At 44.8% G+C, this 18782-nt stretch overlaps 1 protein-coding gene and 1 non-coding gene across 2 annotated transcripts in view; one reads left to right on the top strand and one right to left on the bottom strand.

Annotated features, from left to right (window-relative positions):
• Positions 1–3920: 3920 nt before the first annotated feature.
• On the top strand, positions 3921–3992 carry TRNAM-CAU (transfer RNA methionine (anticodon CAU)). Its single transcript has one exon. It is a non-coding gene; the product is annotated as a tRNA-Met (tRNA).
• A 1689-nt stretch (positions 3993–5681) lies between these two features.
• LOC149348176 (fatty acid synthase-like) overlaps positions 5682–18782 on the bottom strand; it is a 44828-nt gene continuing 31727 nt past the window's right edge. Inside the window, exons 19-24 of the mRNA XM_089541697.1 lie at positions 18534–18653; positions 13256–13611; positions 12181–12534; positions 10035–10278; positions 7002–7244; positions 5682–5905 (exon numbers count right to left, since the gene is read on the bottom strand). Coding sequence (XP_089397823.1) covers positions 5682–5905; positions 7002–7244; positions 10035–10278; positions 12181–12534; positions 13256–13611; positions 18534–18653 — 1541 coding nt within the window. The remainder of the gene's footprint in view (positions 5906–7001; positions 7245–10034; positions 10279–12180; positions 12535–13255; positions 13612–18533; positions 18654–18782) is intronic.

The following is an 18782-nucleotide window of genomic DNA, read 5'->3' on the forward strand; positions in this document are numbered from 1 at the left end:
CTGGCGTGAGCGTCCCTCGTCTCCGTTGAGAGATCGGACGCAGTCTCCGCAAAACTAGGACATTTCTGTCGAGCTATGCTCTAAGTAGTGGTGCCGTAATCTCAAATACATCAATAACAAAAGCAAAGTGGGATACTATCCGGCGCTCATGATCTATGTTACGTGAGATATGCACGCAATTTAAGCAAGTTTTTGTTCAATTATAAAGGATCCATCGGAATTATCCTTGTCAGGGGAACTTTGTGTCGGAATAGTAGTCTCATTTTGTGTTTCGGATTGTCGTAACCAGAAAAGCAGCGTGAATTGAGTCATTAAGTATGAGCTCGGGTTGGTTTTTAAGGAAATTTCGTATATTCGCAGTCGTGCGTTTATGCAGCGTATCTGGTAGACAGACGTGTATGGAGAAAGGCGCTTATTTTGTTTCATGTTTTACTTGACACGCCGAACTTTTCTAGCCAGCCGCTTTTGCTACTTTGTTATGTTGTGCGCATCCTCTTCAGTGCAGAGAACACGACCATATTCATACCTATTCTCTACGTTTTTTAGGCAGGCTGGCACCTTTTGTATGTAACGAACGACTGCCATTTCCTTTTCTCTGCCTTCTATCCTGATCACTTGGACAGACGTTCGTTTCTACTGGGAGTAATTGTTAAACAGTCGTGATAACAACACTTGGGATTATACTGTTTGGAGCTTACTGACCTACCCCATGAAACTTTCCCGAGCCAGGTGCTGACCCGTATAAAGTTAAACACCATTAAAATAGATAAATAAAAACTACGCCTGTTTTAACCGTCCTTTCAGCGATGTGACATGGATAATACAGCGGGCTCAGCCGATCCATGAGTAATGCTAGCAAACTTGATCGCAGTCGGCAGTAAATAGCATTGTAAAGAGACCTTTCTAATTCTCTTTCAATTCTAAGATTTGAAAAACATTTACGAAATGTGAGGTTGCGCTGAATTTCCTTAGAAAAGTAGGTAGAGGTAACCGCAGTGAAGTGCGGTCGGGACGAGCTTTCCAAACACCAATAACAGAAAAATCTCACTTCGAACTGGTGATAGATTTGAGCCCAAACAACCTCCTGATTCCCACATGAACAATACCCCATCGCAGGCCTCAAAGGTGCATCAGAAATAAAATACCAGCAATAGAAATAAGGCTCATAGTACCTAATGCACGCGCCAAAACTGGTGGTGTTGCGGTGCGAATCAACGTCACTGCAAAATGATGCAGGCACCTCCCACCATCATCATAATCGTCGTCGCGCTCGTCGTTTTGAGCCCTGCTTCCTACACTGCCAGAAAAATGCCTCAGCTATTAACCTTATATTTGTCTTTAACCTGCCCGCTGGAAGCAAGCTAACCCAGTGAATTTCCCAAACTCGTCTCCTCACTTGACTGTATGCCATATCCTCACATGAGAAAAGAGGCAACGAGTCGTTACGGAACTATCATACCAAACAGGTTGTCGACGCTAGAAGGGCACTGTACAAGTCGGATGTTTTCTGGAGCAACAGTCCGAGCTGTGTGCATAAACAATAGCGCCTCACGAGATTGATTTTGATTTCTCGCAAAATTGACTGATGTATACCAGCGTCATGATTTCCCAACATATTATGCGTAGCATACTGCAATCACTCAGTTCAGCCCTTGGGCGCGGCCGGGCAGCCACCAAACCACGGGACGTGACGTCACCAAACCACGTAAAAAAAAGGAAACAAAAAAAAACAAAAAATTAAAAAAAAGGACGGCTGAGCATGGTGGCGGTTGCAACCGCCCCGTTTCAAAGGGGGCGCTCCTGTCCATCCATCCATCCATCCATCCATACGTCCCGTAGGAAAAGCTGCTGAGAAAATCGAGTGCCGCCAAGCAATACCTCGCGCAAAAAGACCGCGCAATATGCAACGCATGCTTGGCTTAACCAAGCTAAGCCTGGGCATTTTTTTTTCCAGATTGCAGCGGTGGAAAGAAAATTACTCAATATCTTTTTTTTTGTGATTCACAGGTTGTCCCGCGAATCATCGAAATCTTATTGCAATCCTTAATAATTAAAACCTTAATGCAGAGAGTGACCAATTCTAAATAAATGGGCCTTAACCCATGTCGCGGTGTAGTGACGCGACGTTCTAGCAAGCAGGAATACAGTGATGGACGTCCCCCCAAAAAATTTGGGGCTGACATGGCAGCAACGGCGATATAGCAACAAGCGCTCTCGGCGGTTGTGGAACAGAATATCTGCCACTCTCAGTCATGCTCAATTTAATGCTTACAATGAATGTCAGAGATACGGTTTGCAAAGTACCCAGAATACTCTCCAAGAACGTGGAAACGGTTCCACCCGGTTGGGATCAATCGAGATGAATCTGGTCCCATTTGGCGTCACAAAGTAATAAAGCCGTGTGCGGGCGGCATTGATATTGGAACAAATAAACATTACAAAGCTTTGCGGCTATATATGTGCACATCTGCAGGAAAGGCAAAGCACTACTTCGCCAAACGATCGTCATAAAATTGGCGCGCCGGCTTGCCTAGCTGCTTTGCACTGGGTTTTCAATAGCATAACATGGCTCATCGGCCATGAAACCCGGTGTTGTTCACCCCGAAAGTAGTCACGAAAAACTCTAGATGACGTCACTGCGGTATTGAAAAACAAATTTCTTCCGAAAGAGCGGGGAATTGCAAGCTGGACTTGCAGATTATGGAACGAGCATGCATCCCATAGGCAGCAAAACAACTTCTCTTTTATTCTCAACATAGTATTTATTGCAGTGATACAATGTTTTAACTGCGTTAGTTGGTTTTGAACAAAGGTGAACGTAGTGTTAGCGCCATTTCACGAGTGTATGATAATGAGTAGGTATATCATAAGGAAGAGAAAAATGAAAATAAACAATTATAAGCATAAAATTTCATCAAACAAGGCTTATTCAGCCGCCGCATTAAAAATATTTATTTGTTGTACGCGACCAGCATAATACCACCAGCAATATGTTTTGGCAAAGATGAAGTGTCTACTTATTGTCTTTCTATCATACTAAGGCCAACATATGAAAGAAGCCAACAGCCACAGAAACCAAGGGGCACAGGTGATTTTTTAATTTTTTTATTTATTTATTTTGTGGTGTTTATCAATTTAGAATATTACTGAATATGTTATCGCTTAAAGTAATTGATTAGAAAAGGAGAAGAAAAAACAACCACACGCCGCCGGTGGGATCCGAACCCACGACCTCCGAATTACGCGTCCGGTGCTCTACCTCTGAGCTACGGCAACGGCTGTCAAATCTTCTACTTTCGGGGGTATTTATGTTTACAAGTAACCTAACCTTGAGAGTGTTCATCAGCGCCACCCACGTGTCATAAGCGGCGGACGTAGAACGTCCTGATTTACCGCATGTGTGACGTAGAACGTTATCGAACGGAGAGGGTGGAAGCTGCGCGAGAACCCTCTTATGCTTCCTATGGCGTCAAGGCTGCCAGAACCGAGGCCCTCGCTAAGCAATTAAGCAAACAAGGGAAGGGAAATGAGGGGCTCGTTATAAATATGAAAGAAGCCAACAGCCACAGAAACCAAGGGACACAGGGGATTTTTTTATTTTTTTTATTTATTTATTTTGTGGTGTTGATCAATTTAGAATATTACTGAATATGTTATCGCTTAAAGTAATTGATTAGAAAAGAAGAAAAAACAACCACACGCCGCCGGTGGGATCCGAACCCACGACCTCCGAATTACGCGTCCGGTGCTCTACCTCTGAGCTACGGCGACGGCTGTCAAATCTTCTACTGTCGGGGGTATTTATGTTTACAAGTAACCTAACCTTGAGAGTGTTCATCAGCGTGGGTGGCGCTGATGAACACTCTCAAGGTTAGGTTACTTGTAAACAAATACCCCCGAGAGTAGAAGATTTGACAGCCGTCGCCGTAGCTCAGAGGTAGAGCACCGGACGCATAATTCGGAGGTCGTGGGTTCGGATCCCACCGGCGGCGTGTGGTTGTTTTTTCTTCTCCTTTTCTAATCAATTACTGTAAGCGATAACATATTCCGTAATATTCTAAATTGATCAACACCACAAAATAAATAAATAAAAAAATTAAAAAAAATCCCCTGTGCCCCTTGGTTTCTGTGGCTGTTGTCTTCTTTCATATTTATAACGAGCCCCTCATTCCCCTTCCCTTGTTTGCATAATTGCTTAGCGAGGGCCTCGGTTCTGGCAGCCTTGACGCCATAGGAAGCATAAGAGGATTCTCGCGCAGCTTCCACCCTCTCCGTTCGATGACGTTCTACGTCACAGATGCGGTAAATCAGGACGTTCTACGTCCGCCGCTTATGACACGTGGGTGGCGCTGATGAACACTCTCAAGGTTAGGTTACTTGTAAACATAAATACCCCCGAAAGTAGAAGATTTGACAGCCGTCGACGTAGCTCAGAGGTAGAGCACCGGACGCGTAATTCGAAGGTCGTGGGTTCGGATCCCACCGGCGACGTGTGGTTGTTTTTTCTTCTCCTTTTCTAATCAATTACTTTAAGCGATAACATATTCAATAATATTCTAAATTAATCAACACCACAAAATAAATAAAAAAAAATTTAAAAAAATCCCCTGTGCCCCTTGGTTTCTGTGGCTGTTGGCTTCTTTCATATTTATAACGAGCCCCTCATTCCCCTTCCCTTGTTTGCTTAAGGCCAACATAGTAATTTGGAAGACCCCATATCTCACAGGGGTAGCCACGGGCTCTGAGGTATGCGCCTATGCCAGTGTACCGTCTTTTTTTTTTATTTATTCGCAGTGTAAGCGGCGCGAATAAAAGAGACAGCACTATTTTTACCTCGGGGTGCAATAACCAGGCCCAATAAGAGGTTTTCGCTCAGGTCATGCCCATTTATACTTGGCTCAGTGGAAGCTGGTGACAGAGGGTCGAATGGCAGAGGATAGAGTAAAGACAGAGGATAGAATGGCAAGAGAGGAAAGAGCAGAATGGATGCTGCGTAGTTCACATGGGAAATCGAGAGCAACCAACATACGTAGTGTACTTTGAGTATTTATGTGCCATAATGTGAGTAAAGACAGGATGCGAGTTGGCTCATAGGTCGATAACACAGAATTGGGTTCGCCGTTTTGATAGCGTAAAAGGATGAAAATGTCAGCTATGGCTGCACGGCTGGTGACAGGTGCGACTTTACTACATTGTCGGACTAGCAACAATAAAAGAACGAAACACTGACGTGGCCGTAAACATGCTTCTGGTGGCGTATGCAAACTGCTAGGGCCGCAAAACATGCTTTTTTTTCTTACAGGTGCGCAGACTGTTTTCCTACTTGCTGTAGTATTGGTGTAGGTCGTGTACAAGCACACGATTTTACGGAGAAAATCGTAATAAGGTCTGACCACAGCCATCAGTGCACGTCTGTTTTTTGACAAGGTCTGTATGACATATGGCTGTATAACTATAAACCACGCAATAGACATATGACTGGTGCAACCTCCCTTAGTTTTTATTTGCCGCCAGAGAGAAAAGGAGGACTACGTCTCTCTGTTCTCTAATGGCCTTGAAGAGCGTCTTGAGTCGCATGCAGTGATTTACTTGTCACCACGTTTCGAACTGGAAGTGATGTAAACACGATTGACTTAAGCGTGAGGTGCAAACGTGCTACAACTTTATATGCAGACGTCCATCTATTTATTGTTTACAGAGATTTTATCAGTTGGTGCAATGCTTTTGACGAAGTCTCCTTCGATCTCTCTTAAGCGGCTCATGGAAAGCTGCCGGATCTCCGACAAGGATAGGGGTAAGTCGTAGTCCCGTTCCAAGGTGCTCTGTACCTCTACACCCACCAAAGAGTCCATGCCGAGTTCGCCGAGGCTCATGTTAAGGTCCAGCGTCGATGGTTCCTTGATGCCTGCGTGGTACCATGCATGCGCGTATGTTTAAAAAAAACCACTAATTGCAGCAATTTTTTCAGCAGTTACCAACGTGTGGTCCACGAATTTCTCCAGTAATTACTGAGAAGACTATTCGGAAGCCGCGCTAAAAAGAACAAACATATGCAGTAAGTTGACGTTTTCTATGAAAGGATGCGTCTTATTGTGTGAAAAATCCAAAGGTTGTTGGAGAAACAGGTTTGGTTTGGTTTATGGGGTTTAACGTCCCAAAGCGACTCCGGGTATGAGAGACGCCGCAGTGAAGGGCTCCGGAAATTTCTACCCCTGGGGTTCTTTAACGAGGTGGAAAATACAGCGCAAACTTACACAGAAAACACAGAAAAGAGGGGAGACACTACAAGCGCTGACTCGCAACTAAGGTTTATTAGAAAGAACAGAACACAATATATACAAAAACCACCCACGACTGCGTACGTCATAACAGATTACGTGCAAGCGTGCAAAATAGCCCAAATGTCTGCTTTGCTATGATTATCTTGCACGCTTGCACGCAATCTGTTATGACGTACGCAGTCGTGGGTGGTTTTTGTATATATTGTGTTCTGTTCTTTCTAATAAACCTTAGTTGCGAGTCAGCGCTTGTAGTGTCTCCCCTCTTTTCTGTGTTTTCTGTCTAAGTTTGCGCTGTTTTTTCCACCATGAATTCACACCAACTAGCCCAAATGACTGCTTTGCTTCTTTAACGTGCACTGACATCGCACAGTACACGAGCCTCTAGAATTTCGCTGCCATACGAATGGAGAAACAGGTAGGTGCTAATACATAAAAACGTATAGAATGCCCTCTGGAAACGAAAACATAAGTATCCCGCTTTTATTCAAGCGCACTTGATCGTGTCATGGCATTCTGTTCTGCAAAATGCTGCTTGAAATCTTTATTTTCCTGCTTCTAAACTCAACTAGATGTCTTGGTACCAAGCGGGCACACTTTTTGAGGCATGGAGCACACCAGCCTTGTATGATGACTATTCGCAAACGCCGAAGTCCTAAAATATTAAGCGGTAGGAGAGTTGAGACTTTTTTTAGAACCGGGAAGATGCAACCGCGCACTTACCGAAAATGTCTGCGACAGTCTTGACAAGATCGCTTGTTCTTGTATTTGCCTCGTGATTCTCGGCGGCCACGTCAGCTCTCACCACGCTTGACACGACGGGACGACTCTGGCTCAAGAACTGGTCCAGCGCGTTCATGCACGAACTGATCTTCTGCGGCGCGTAGCCGCCGAGTTCCACGTCTCCGCCTATTGTCTTGTGCAGCACGCCAACGTCACCGACGGGGCCCCACTGGACAGCAAGGCCTTGAAAATGGAATAATAAGAGTGTATAGTTTGCTGTTAATAGTATTGCATTAGCTTCAGTAAAAACGCCGTGATTTTTTGCCGCAGTCTGCTTTTCATGCACTGTGCAGGCTCATCATCAGCGCGACTACGCCCACTGCAGGGCAAAGGCCTCTCCCATGTCTCTCCTATTAACCCGGTCCTTCGCCAGTTGCGGCCACCGTATTCCCGCAAATTTCTTAATCTCATCCGCCCACCTAACCTTCTACCGCCCCCTGCTACGCTTGCCTTCTCTTGGAATCTACTCCGTTACCATTAAGGACCAGCGGTTATCTTGCCTTCGCATTCCATGCCCTGCCCAAGCCTACGTTTTCCTCTTGATCTCAAATAATATATCATTAACGCTTGTTTGTTCTCTCATCAACTCCTCCCGCTTCCGATCTCTTAACATTACACCTATCATTTTTCTTTCCATAGCTCGCTGCGATGTCCTTAACTTAAGCTGAGCCCTCTTTGTTAGCCGCCACGTTTCTGCCCCATAGGTGAGTACCGGTAAGATACAGCTGATGTATACTTTTCTCTTGAGGGATATTGGTAAACTGCCATGCAAGATCTGAGAGAACCTCCCATATGCGCTCCACCCCATTCTTACTCTTCTAGTTATTTCCCTCTCATGATCCGTATCAGCTGTCGCTACCTGCCCTAAATAGACATATTATCTTACTACTTCCAGCACCTGGCTACCAACTGCGAACTGCTGTTCCCTTGCTAGGCTGCTGAACATTACTTTCGTTTTCTGCATGTTAATTTTTATCCCCACCGTTCTGCTCTGCCTGTCTAATTAATAGATCATTCATTGATCAGGCTACTGCACAGTAAAAGAGGGACCCTGACATGCGGAGCGCGGAGTGAGAAAGGCTTTCCTTAGTTATGTAGACTTGTCTTTTATTCAGAAGAAGAATGCATATACTGATTTTCCCATGTCCTAAACAAGATCAGCAACAAACAAGATGGTTGCTGTTTTATGGCTCTGCGTCACGAGCAAGCGCATTTTGATTACGGGAAACAGTAATCGAGAAACGGTAAAACCAAAGCTCGACCGGTCGGACTGCATGCCGACCGGTCAAAAGCAATAAATTCGTGCCTGGTGTGACGACTGTTTATTCCGTGAAAGAACTGGCGTTAAAGGTGGCGAGGCCCTAGCAGCCAAGTATTCTCTTCTATTTTGTTCGGTAGAATTCTGCATACACCTCTCAGCCATTTGGAACCAATTTGCCATCTCCTAAAACTCAACGCCGTGTTCAGAAGAAGCTATCGGTCGCGCTTGAGACAAGCTAACAGTATGCAGTGGGACAACTGCGGCTAAGTTCTGGCAGGTGAGCACAGTTTTTGATAATGCTCACCTTATGGAGAAGATCGGGCATGTTACGAGCATAAAATATTGGCTTGTACAACACTGCCACTAAGAATGAACGGGGGCTTATATCCCTCTGTCTTCACTTCGCTGCAGAACCCTGCACTGAATGTTTTATTTGTCTACCATTAGATTGTTTTTGTATCCCTCCTCCCTTCGATATGTACTCCAGGTGCGTTGAACTTTAATGCAAAGTCATTATATGGGTCATGGGGAACGAAACGCGATGTCCAGAAAAAAGTAGCGTGCTAAATTTCACGTAAGCTAGCAAGGAAAAATAGAATTCCGGCTTAAAGTGCGGGCGGTTGAACCCAGGATATTGAGATTGCGAGCCGAGCGCACAGCCATAGGCCACAAAACCGGATTATTTGTTGGCGAACAAGGGGAACCTAGTACATGCCTTAGCTTACGAGTACATGCGAATGAGTAGTTGTGTCATTAAAAAGGAAGAGAAAAAAGATGAAATAATAAAAAATAAAAAATGCTATCGCATTGTAAACACTAAGTAGTCCTCAGTGCCCTCCGGAATTTAACTTCACGAAAGTTGCGGAACGGCCTAGTTAGTTTTCCATGGGACTTCCGTGGTGCGCTAAATCTGGTTAGGAAGCAACAAAGAAAGCAACCTTCACATAGAGAAGAAGCCCATTCCCGCTTTTCCTGCTCTAGTTTTTTTTTGTTGTTTTTGCTTACATATCCAATAATTATGGACAAATTCATTCTTGAACGAGAACCAGTTTATGAACGCCATTTTTTGCGTTTTCTAAGGTTACACTATAACAACCAATATATCCGCCGATCTCCCACCGGCAGGCTTGCATTTATTTTCTATTAACATTTCCACTGTCCTCAAAACCGTTCCCCATTGGTTTTATATGGAAGTCCTAACTGCTCGATGCTACTGCTACAAACACTCTCAAAGAAAGATTTTTCTTCACCGGAAGAATGGACAGTTACCTTCAATATTTCCAAAACACTACGTTACAAAATCCAATTTTCAAACTTTTTTTCCGAGAATTTTGGATATTGTAGGGCACTACGAAAGTCACACTGAACTTTTTGCCGGCCTATCTGCAAGATATTAGACTTCATCGCATATGCATGTTCCGCCTTACCGCCAACTGAATCAGCGTATAATATTACTGTGTTTTAAATCATTTTATTTGCCTATTATACCCATCCTTCTCATACTGTTATTCTCTCCAAAAACCCCTCCCCAGCCCAGAGGAACCTACTAGTGTTGTTTAAATGCTGCCTAAAACCTTTCTTTCGTTATTGATTCCCTCCTCTGAACACACGTCGGTTCTAGCTAATCGCACGAACTTAGTTTTCTAAAATGGAGTTCATCGAGAACACAAACTACAGGCACGGAAATTTGCCACGAAAGAGTGAGAACTAACCAGGCAGTCCGTCGGCGACCCGCTGCTCGCAGATACGCTCCATGACTGAGTTGGCATAGCCGTAGTTGGTCTGTCCGGCATTGCCCCGGCCGCACGACACTGACGAGAACACGACGAAATGGTCGAGCTCAGGGCATAGCTGACGAGACACTTCGTCCAGGTAACGAGTACCATCGGCTTTGGGCTTGCATACGCATTGGAAGGACTCGGCTGTCTGGTTCTCAAGCAGGGCATCGCGGAGGACCTGCGGATGAAAAAAGACTGCACAGCTTCGCAGAGTTTCAAACAAGGTCCTTTATAGGCGTCAAATTTTTAGTCGATGCTTGCCAAGAATTTTCAGCAGTCCACCAGGAAGAACGTTTGAAAACAGGATCTTCAAGTCAGCTGTCAAAATTATGTTCGATATAGGTGTCATTCGTTGCGGGGATTCAATACATTGGTTATTTCTGCTTTAAAATTTTCAGAAATATTTAGGTGCAAAATTCGGGAAAAAGAAATACTTAATGTCGTCTAGGAAATTTTGAATACGAAATTGTCTCTCTGTTTTCCAAATTGTCAGAATTTTCACGCTTGCAAAAAAAAAAAACCGAACTAACGATTTTTTGGTCTTATTGAAGAAAGTTTCGATTACTGCCCGGTACATCACTCTTCCCAAGTTTTAAAGAGATACATGCAATGGCAGTGTCATAGTAACCACGTTTTCAGATTATTGTGGTGCTGGGCTGGCTAAAATTCGGCATGGTATAATAATAATAATAATCTTTATTCAGCATAATCTGAACATACAGAGAAACAGAAGCGCCGAAGCCACAAGTGGGCTTGTGCGGCGACAACCGGCAGCCGCGGCAATCTTCGCGCTACATCAGAGCTCCATCAGAGGCAAAAGAAAATTAAAAGACGTAAACATGAAGAACACAAAAATTTTGGCACGGAAAGAATGAAAAAGCACTGATAAGATTTTAGTACATGTTAAAGATTCTCTAACGCTTGAACTGCAACACGCAGTTTTTTGCGGGTGGTTAAAGAAAATAAATCATCCGGTAATTCGTTAAAGATAGCTGGCACGTAATATTTTCTAGTTGCTTTGCCGTAGTGAGTGCGCACTCTCGGTTTATGATAGCGAGGAACATGTCTCAACGGTACCGGTTTCGTATTTATGTGTCTGTATGCGCTATTCCAAAAATATTTCAGTACTACAATTTGTTTAAAAAGATTGTCAAAAGAAGGCAAACCGACTGCGGTAAAGACACTGTTGGGCAGATTTTCCTGCGGCAAGTAGAGAACGCTTGTAGCAATGTTTTTCAAAATCCTATTAACAGGACGTTACCATGTGAAAGAAAGCTGTGAACTCTAAGCTGTGAACTCAACACACAACGCAGAGACCCCGTATGAGCAAGCACTTATCTCAACAGAGTTTCTGGACTGCTAGGTGACACCTTTCTACAAAACATCGCTGGACACACTCAGTTCCGGGGCTTGCCCCACACTGGAAAGCTACACTTCCACGTCGTTTTGACTGACACATTTCGAGGAACAAAACAATGTCATCGGTCCCGCAGTTGTTTGCCAATATGACTACACGTCTGACGGCTACGGACCCCATACGGCAGAGGTCACCACGCCAGTGCGCATTTAGCCGCCCACATTCTTTGAGGTGGCATGCAGAGGGTAGTGATGGAAGTGCAGTTTTGATGATGGCAGCACGAAGAAATGATGTGCTCTAAGTTAAGCACATGTCGAAACTATCACTTCAATAAAAAGCCTTTGAATTTCGTCGTTTAGTAAAACGTTGCACCGAAGAGATAAACGTTACAAAACGCATTCTGTGTAATAACTAGAGTGTATGATTATGATATACGTAAGGCTGAAAGATAAGCGTTAAATAGGCACCACATAACCGAACAAGGATAATCATCGAGATGCGAGTTTCTCACTAGCCGGCTAATACATTCTTGCTTAGTACCGAAAATTTTTAGTGTGGACAACATCATGATGTAAGCTGAATATGCATTTTGCTCACAAGCTGAGCATTAGCCGGCGGTATTAGGTACGAGGCGTATCGAACGCCGAAAAATAACGGCGAATGCTTAATAGGGCACAGGTGCGCGCAGAGAAGCCATGCTGGTGGCCAAACACATGCACCTACCATGGCGAGGTTGAAGATGCTACCAACAGGTCCCATGGCGAACGCTTCTTCAATCACCTGCCGAGCTCCTTCTTTGGTCGAAGCGTCTGACTTGCTCACGATGACCTCGGCACCAGCGTGCCGCCATCTACGGAGGCAGAGGCGCTGGTATCCGCTCTGTACTCCGCTGCGGGAGGTGAGAAGGAGCTTGCGACCGCCACGGCCCACCATCCAGTCAGCGAGCTCCAGGCCCATGCCGCCTAGCCCTCCAACAATGACGTAAGACTTGTGGCTGTAGAAGTAGGTACGTGCCGCGGCCTTCAATGTGAGGGGCGAAGGGGGGCATTTCTGGCGGGGGCTCTCCTCTTGGCGGATCTGCACAGAAAAGGCCACTGAGAGGTGCTATCAAGCCCAGCTTGCCTGAAGCTTACCAGCTAGCCCGTTATGTCAGCCGCCAGTACCTAACCTCGAGTAACTTTGGCAATTGGGAGAAATAGAAAGTGCGTGAGATGCTGCGCGATTATGTGGTATTGATGGCTACCCTTTCTAAGCGTTGCAGCATATGCCTGATGAAATGCTTCCTGTGCTCCCATTGACCACTTCTTATCGCTCTTGGAAGTCAATGGGGCTACCAGCGAAAGCCACGCAAAATAGAAGCGTGTGTTGAAATTTTGTGGGGGCTGCTGGTTTTAAAGTCTAATCTGAACGAAAAAACGTAGCGTTGAAACAGGATACAGAAAGATGAGGACAGGACGGGGCTACATTCCTCCCCTTTTCGTCTCTTTTTCTTTTACCGGAATTTTTCTAGATTGTCACAGTTTTGCCATTGTTTCAAGTTTGCGCATGCGTGTCTTTGCTCGAGAAGGGGTGTGTCTTTCGTTGATCGATTTCATTCAGTTGTAAGTTGTAGCCCCGTCCTGTCCTCATCTTTCTCTGTCCTGTTTCAACGCTACGTTTCTTCGTTCAGATTATGTATGACCAACTGGCCCCTCAGTGTACTCTGTTAAACTTCATTTTAAAGTCTATACGTGTAGCGGTCTTGTCTATGACATAATGTGTTTTGCAGCTGAATGCGGCTTAAAATTGCATGGCTTACCTCAAGCACGACTTTTCGTGTGTGCTTTCCGGTGGCCAAGAAGCGGAAGGCCTCCTCGGCTTGATCCCATCGGAATGGGTGCGTGTCCAGCGGACGCACTGCTCCAGATGCGATACCTTCTAGGACGAGTTCTCTGATGCGACGTTTCTCTTCTACAGTCAACGGGTCATCGTCGTGTAGCGTCTGTAGCGATATCCCGTGGAAGGTGATGCTGTTCAGTAAACTCGGCGTTCCAATGTCGACTTTGCTCAACCTGTCGAATTCGCTGATCTCTAGGAAACGTCCGTGCTTCGCCAGGCATCTTAGGCTTCCCCTGAGGTTCTCGTCGGACTGAAAGCTGAGCACTAAATTTACGCCTGTTGAGAACAATGGAGAGAAGGTGGAAGCATGAACTCCATTACACTGGGAGAAGCATAAAGCTATACACCAACGAATTTCAGAAATGAAATACCAGCCGCAAGTGCAAGTTACCGACCAGTCGCTGACCTGCTTCATGTTTAACACAGCCTGGACTTTTATTTGCAATGTTTCCTTCTGTTTTCGTATCATTTGGTGCTCCGTGATTGGTCGCTGCTCCCGGTGACGTAAGATGAGGTCACAACGGATCTGGCAGAAACGCTTCTATGATGCCACGTACTTGCATCAGTGGCGCACATGCTCATGCCGTTTTGCTAGACCCCCACCTACGCCGACGAAAGCTGCGCGTGATTGCGCGTTACACGCTTCTAAACATTTTGATAGGTACTAATCCCACCTCCGGAAAGCAACTGCGCGATGGTTTGTGCTGGAGGATGTTGTGTGGCTATACTTCGTAAAAACTACATCTGGCAAGGCATAGAAGGTTGGGAGTGGAAATACGCTCCTTCTTCTTGCCCAGCGGAATGCAGGTTGCGCTCGAAATTAAGCTTAAATTATTTAAGAAATTGCGATAGCAGTACACCAAAGTTATTTATTTCTTATTCGTGAAATATCCATAAAGGGCATCAATGTAGATGTGATATGCGGCCAGGCGGACACAAACAGTGAGAAAAATTGTCACCGTAACCTTAGTAATTGACTAAAATTTATTAACTTTTAATTCACTGCTGCTGTCACTTTTGTTTTTATTGAAAACTTAGAAGCACTAGGCTTCTAAGACTATTTTGTACAATTTTTGTAACACACCTGTGTCCTGAGATATGCACGTCTGATATCTCCGCCCAAACCGTGCAATTACGCATGCAAGATCGCGACGCTCGGCATGAAGCTCCTCCCTATTGTGACGTACCATGGCAAGTGGCACTTTTCCTGAAAATAATGTGAAGTTACACGCGACTGTTATACACATTCGCTCTTGGCCAGCAGTGAAGTATCTCTGCGCTAGACCACATGCGAAGTCTGGAGCGGCACTAAGTTCTATGACCCAATCTAAAAGCATCGCTTAAAGGAAGAGCGCCCGCCCCACATCGCCGGGAAATTTATCCTTCGGCTTCGCCAGCCAAGAACAAAACGTTGTCGCCGCCGCCTGCAATTTCACATTTTTTCAGGCTTGCCGCCATCAGCAACAGCTGGGTCACACTACGAAGGCGCCTGACGCTGACTGCCACAGTCTGACATGCGTAATTACTCTGTTTGGGCTGAGATTTCAGGTGTGCCCATATCAGCACACAAGTGCGTTGCTAAAACTGTGCAAAATAGAACAGCCTAAGATGTCACTACCTCAAAATGTTCTATATAAACATGCTCGCCAACTTCAGCGGGTTAGAATTTCAGGCGCGCACATCTCAGTACACAAGTGCGTTGCTAAAACTGTACAAAATAGAACAGCCTAAGATGTCACTACCTCCAAATTGTCTTTATAAACATGCTCGCCAACTTCAGCGGGTTAGAATTTCAGGCGCGCACATCTCAGCACACAAGTGCGTTGCTAAAACTGTACAAAATAGAACAGCCTAAGATGTCACTACCTCCAAATTGTCTTTATAAACATGCTCGCCAACTTCAGCAGGTTAGAATTTCAGGCGCGCACATCTGAGCACACAAGTGCGTTGCTAAAACTGTACAAAATAGAACAGCCTAAGATGTCACTACCTCCAAATGTTCTATATAATCACGCTCGCCAACTTCAGCGGGTTAGAATTTCCGGCGCGCACATCTCAGCACACAAGTGCGTTGCTAAAACTACAAAATAGAACAGCCTAAGATGGCACTACCTCCAAATGTTCTATATAAACATGCTCGCCAACTTCAGCGGGTTAGAATTTCAGGCGCGCACATCTCAGCACACAAGAACGTTGCTAAAACTGTACAAAATAGAACAGCCTAAGATGTCACTACCTCCAAATGTTCTATATAAACATGCTCGTCAACTTCAGCGGGTTAGAATTTCAGGCGCGCACATCTCAGCACACAAGTACGTTGCTAAACCTGTACAAAATAGAACAGCCTAAGATGTCACTACCTCCAAATGTTCTATATAAACATGCTCGCCAACTTCAGCGGGTTAGAATTTCAGGCGCGCACATCTCAGCACACAAGTACGTTGCTAAAACTGTACAAAATAGAACAGCCTAAGATGTCACTACCTTCAAATGTTCTATATAAACATGCTCGCCAACTTCAGCGGGTTAGAATTTCAGGCGCGCACATCTCAGCACACAACTGCGTTGCTAAAACTGTACAAAATAGAACAGCCTAAGATGTCACTACCTCCAAATGTTCTATATAAACATGCTCGCCAACTTCAGCGGGTTAGAATTTCAGGCGTGCACATCTCAGCACACAAGTGCGTTGCTAAAACTGTACAAAATAGAACAGCCTAAGATGTCACTACCTCCAAATTGTCTTTATAAACATGCTCGCCAACTTCAGCGGGTTAGAATTTCAGGCGCGCACATCTGAGCACACAAGTGCGTTGCTAAAACTGTACAAAATAGAACAGCCTAAGATGTCACTACCTCCAAATGTTCTATATAATCATGCTCGCCAACTTCAGCGGGTAGAATTTCAGGCGCGCACATCTCAGCACACAAGTGCGTTGCTAAAACTGTACAAAATAGAACAGCCTAAGATGGCACTACCTCCAAATGTTCTATATAAACATGCTCGCCAACTTCAGCGGGTTAGAATTTCCGGCGCGCACATCTCAGCACACAAGTGCGTTGCTAAAACTGTACAAAATAGAACAGCCTAAGATGGCACTACCTCCAAATGTTCTATATAAACATGCTCGCCAACTTCAGCGGGTTAGAATTTCAGGCGCGCACATCTCAGCACGCAAGTACGTTGCTAAAACTGTACAAAATAGAACAGCCTAAGATGTCACTACCTCCAAATGTTCTATATAAACATGCTCGCCAACTTCAGCGGGTTAGAATGTCAGGCGCGCACATCTCAGCACACAAGTACGTTGCTAAAACTGTACAAAATAGAACAGCCTAAGATGTCACTACCTCCAAATGTTCTATATAAACATGCTCGCCAACTTCAGCGGGTTAGAATTTCAGGCGCGCACATCTCAGCACACAAGTACGTTGCTAAAACTGTACAAAATAGAACAGCCTAAGATGTCACTACCTCCAAATGTTCTATATAAACATGCTCGCCAACTTCAGCGGGTTAGAATTTCAGGCGCGCACATCTCAGCACACAAGTACGTTGCTAAAACTGTACAAAATAGAACAGCCTAAGATGTCACTACCTCCAAATGTTCTATATAAACATGCTCGCCAACTTCAGCGGGTTAGAATTTCAGGCGCGCACATCTCAGCACACAAGTACGTTGCTAAAACTGTACAAAATAGAACAGCCTAAGATGTCACTACCTCCAAATGTTCTATATAAACATGCTCGCCAACTTCAGCGGGTTAGAATTTCAGGCGCGCACATCTCAGCACACAAGTACGTTGCTAAAACTGTACAAAATAGAACAGCCTAAGATGTCACTACCTCCAAATGTTCTATATAAACATGCTCGCCAACTTCAGCGGGTTAGAATTTCCGGCGCGCACATCTCAGCACACAAGTGCGTTGCTAAAACTGTACAAAATAGAACAGCCTAAGATGTCACTATCTCCAAATTTTCTATATAAACACGCTCGCCAACTTCAGCGGGTTAAAGCGTAATTAAATCTTAGTTAATTATTCGGATTACGATCACCATTTTTCGATCTGTTTTTGTCTGCCAGACCGCATAATCCATTTAAAGCAATGACTTCGAATTCCTGCTTTCACTATTTTGCACATTCTAAAGTCCCCGCTTGCAGTTTATTTAAGGAACATTTTGAACATAACAACCAACTATCAAGGGAACAAAATGAAGGAAAAAACAGTTTCCTTGATCGCAACACAATTTCTGGCGACGTCTTCAGGCAAGAAACTTCCATACATGGCGCAACCCCCACCAACGACGTTGCGAAATCACCGCAGAGAGGGCACTGCGCTCGGCCACCAAGTGCACCGCCTTGTGACCGATCCATTTAGCGGAATGACGCCATTGCGGGCGCTCAGCCCCTGTAGCCTTCCCTTCAGTGCGAAGAGACGCTTCCGGCGAGTAGAACTGTTTCGGACGATCTCACAGGCAGCGCCTGTGATTGGCCGTTTGCTTCCTCATCTGCCGTTGCTTTCGTCACGATCGACATCACGTCCAGATGATATAAAAACGAGATGAAGCATTCAAAAATACGACCCCTCGGTTTAATCAAGGGGAGGTTTACAGATGCGGCTCTACATGCCTAATAATAAAACTGGCGTTTGCTTCTCAGTGCGGTTCTAAATATACAAGTACATTACCAATGTACAGTCAGGCCGGAATGAAGCACGAACAGAGCATGTCAAGAAAACAAAATATTTTACCTGCCTACTTGCAGCTGAAGTGTACAACTAGCCTGATTCATGTGTCTGGGTAAAGGGCCTACTGAAAGGCATAATCGAAAATAGGTTGTAAAGGAATATCTCGCTGCAAAGCAAAAATGTATGACATATGCGTGTTCGTGTTTCATTCCGGCCTGACTGTACATCTTTAATCCCAAAGTACCTCGTTAGTCCGACTATTTTGGTTATGTCATTTGACACCTTGGGCCACCTAATATCAGGTGAAATTATAAGGCTCACCTTATTTCTAACTGCCCCTAGTTAGGGGAGTATGCGGGCCACTTTGAACATAAAATAATCAGCGGTATTCTTGCAATGTTACACTTAAAGATTTTAACATCGCTTTCTGACAAGCTTCCGGTGATTTTTTCCACCCTGTATCACAGAGTACTACGCGGCAAGCTTTGAGGTAAAATAGAGCGCTTACCCTTGCCTTCGGTCTTTTGCAGCACATGTTCCTCTATGGACAGGTGGCGAGAGTTTACAAAGTTTTCATCCGACAGCTGTGGAAAGCGAACTTTCAGAAACTCGCGTTCCGCTTCAGAACCTAGTTTCCAGGACATAAAAGCAACATAAATTGTTTTCGTCTAAAAGTTGTCCTCAAAAGTGCAGAGAGAGCTAAGGTGATTGCTGCCAGAAGCTAGGCACTGACTGTTATAAGCGGAATGACTGAATG

Source organism: Amblyomma mixtum, chromosome 4 (genome assembly GCF_055824585.1).
Source record: "Amblyomma mixtum isolate Tamu chromosome 4, ASM5582458v1, whole genome shotgun sequence".
Lineage (NCBI taxonomy): Eukaryota > Metazoa > Arthropoda > Arachnida > Ixodida > Ixodidae > Amblyomma > Amblyomma mixtum.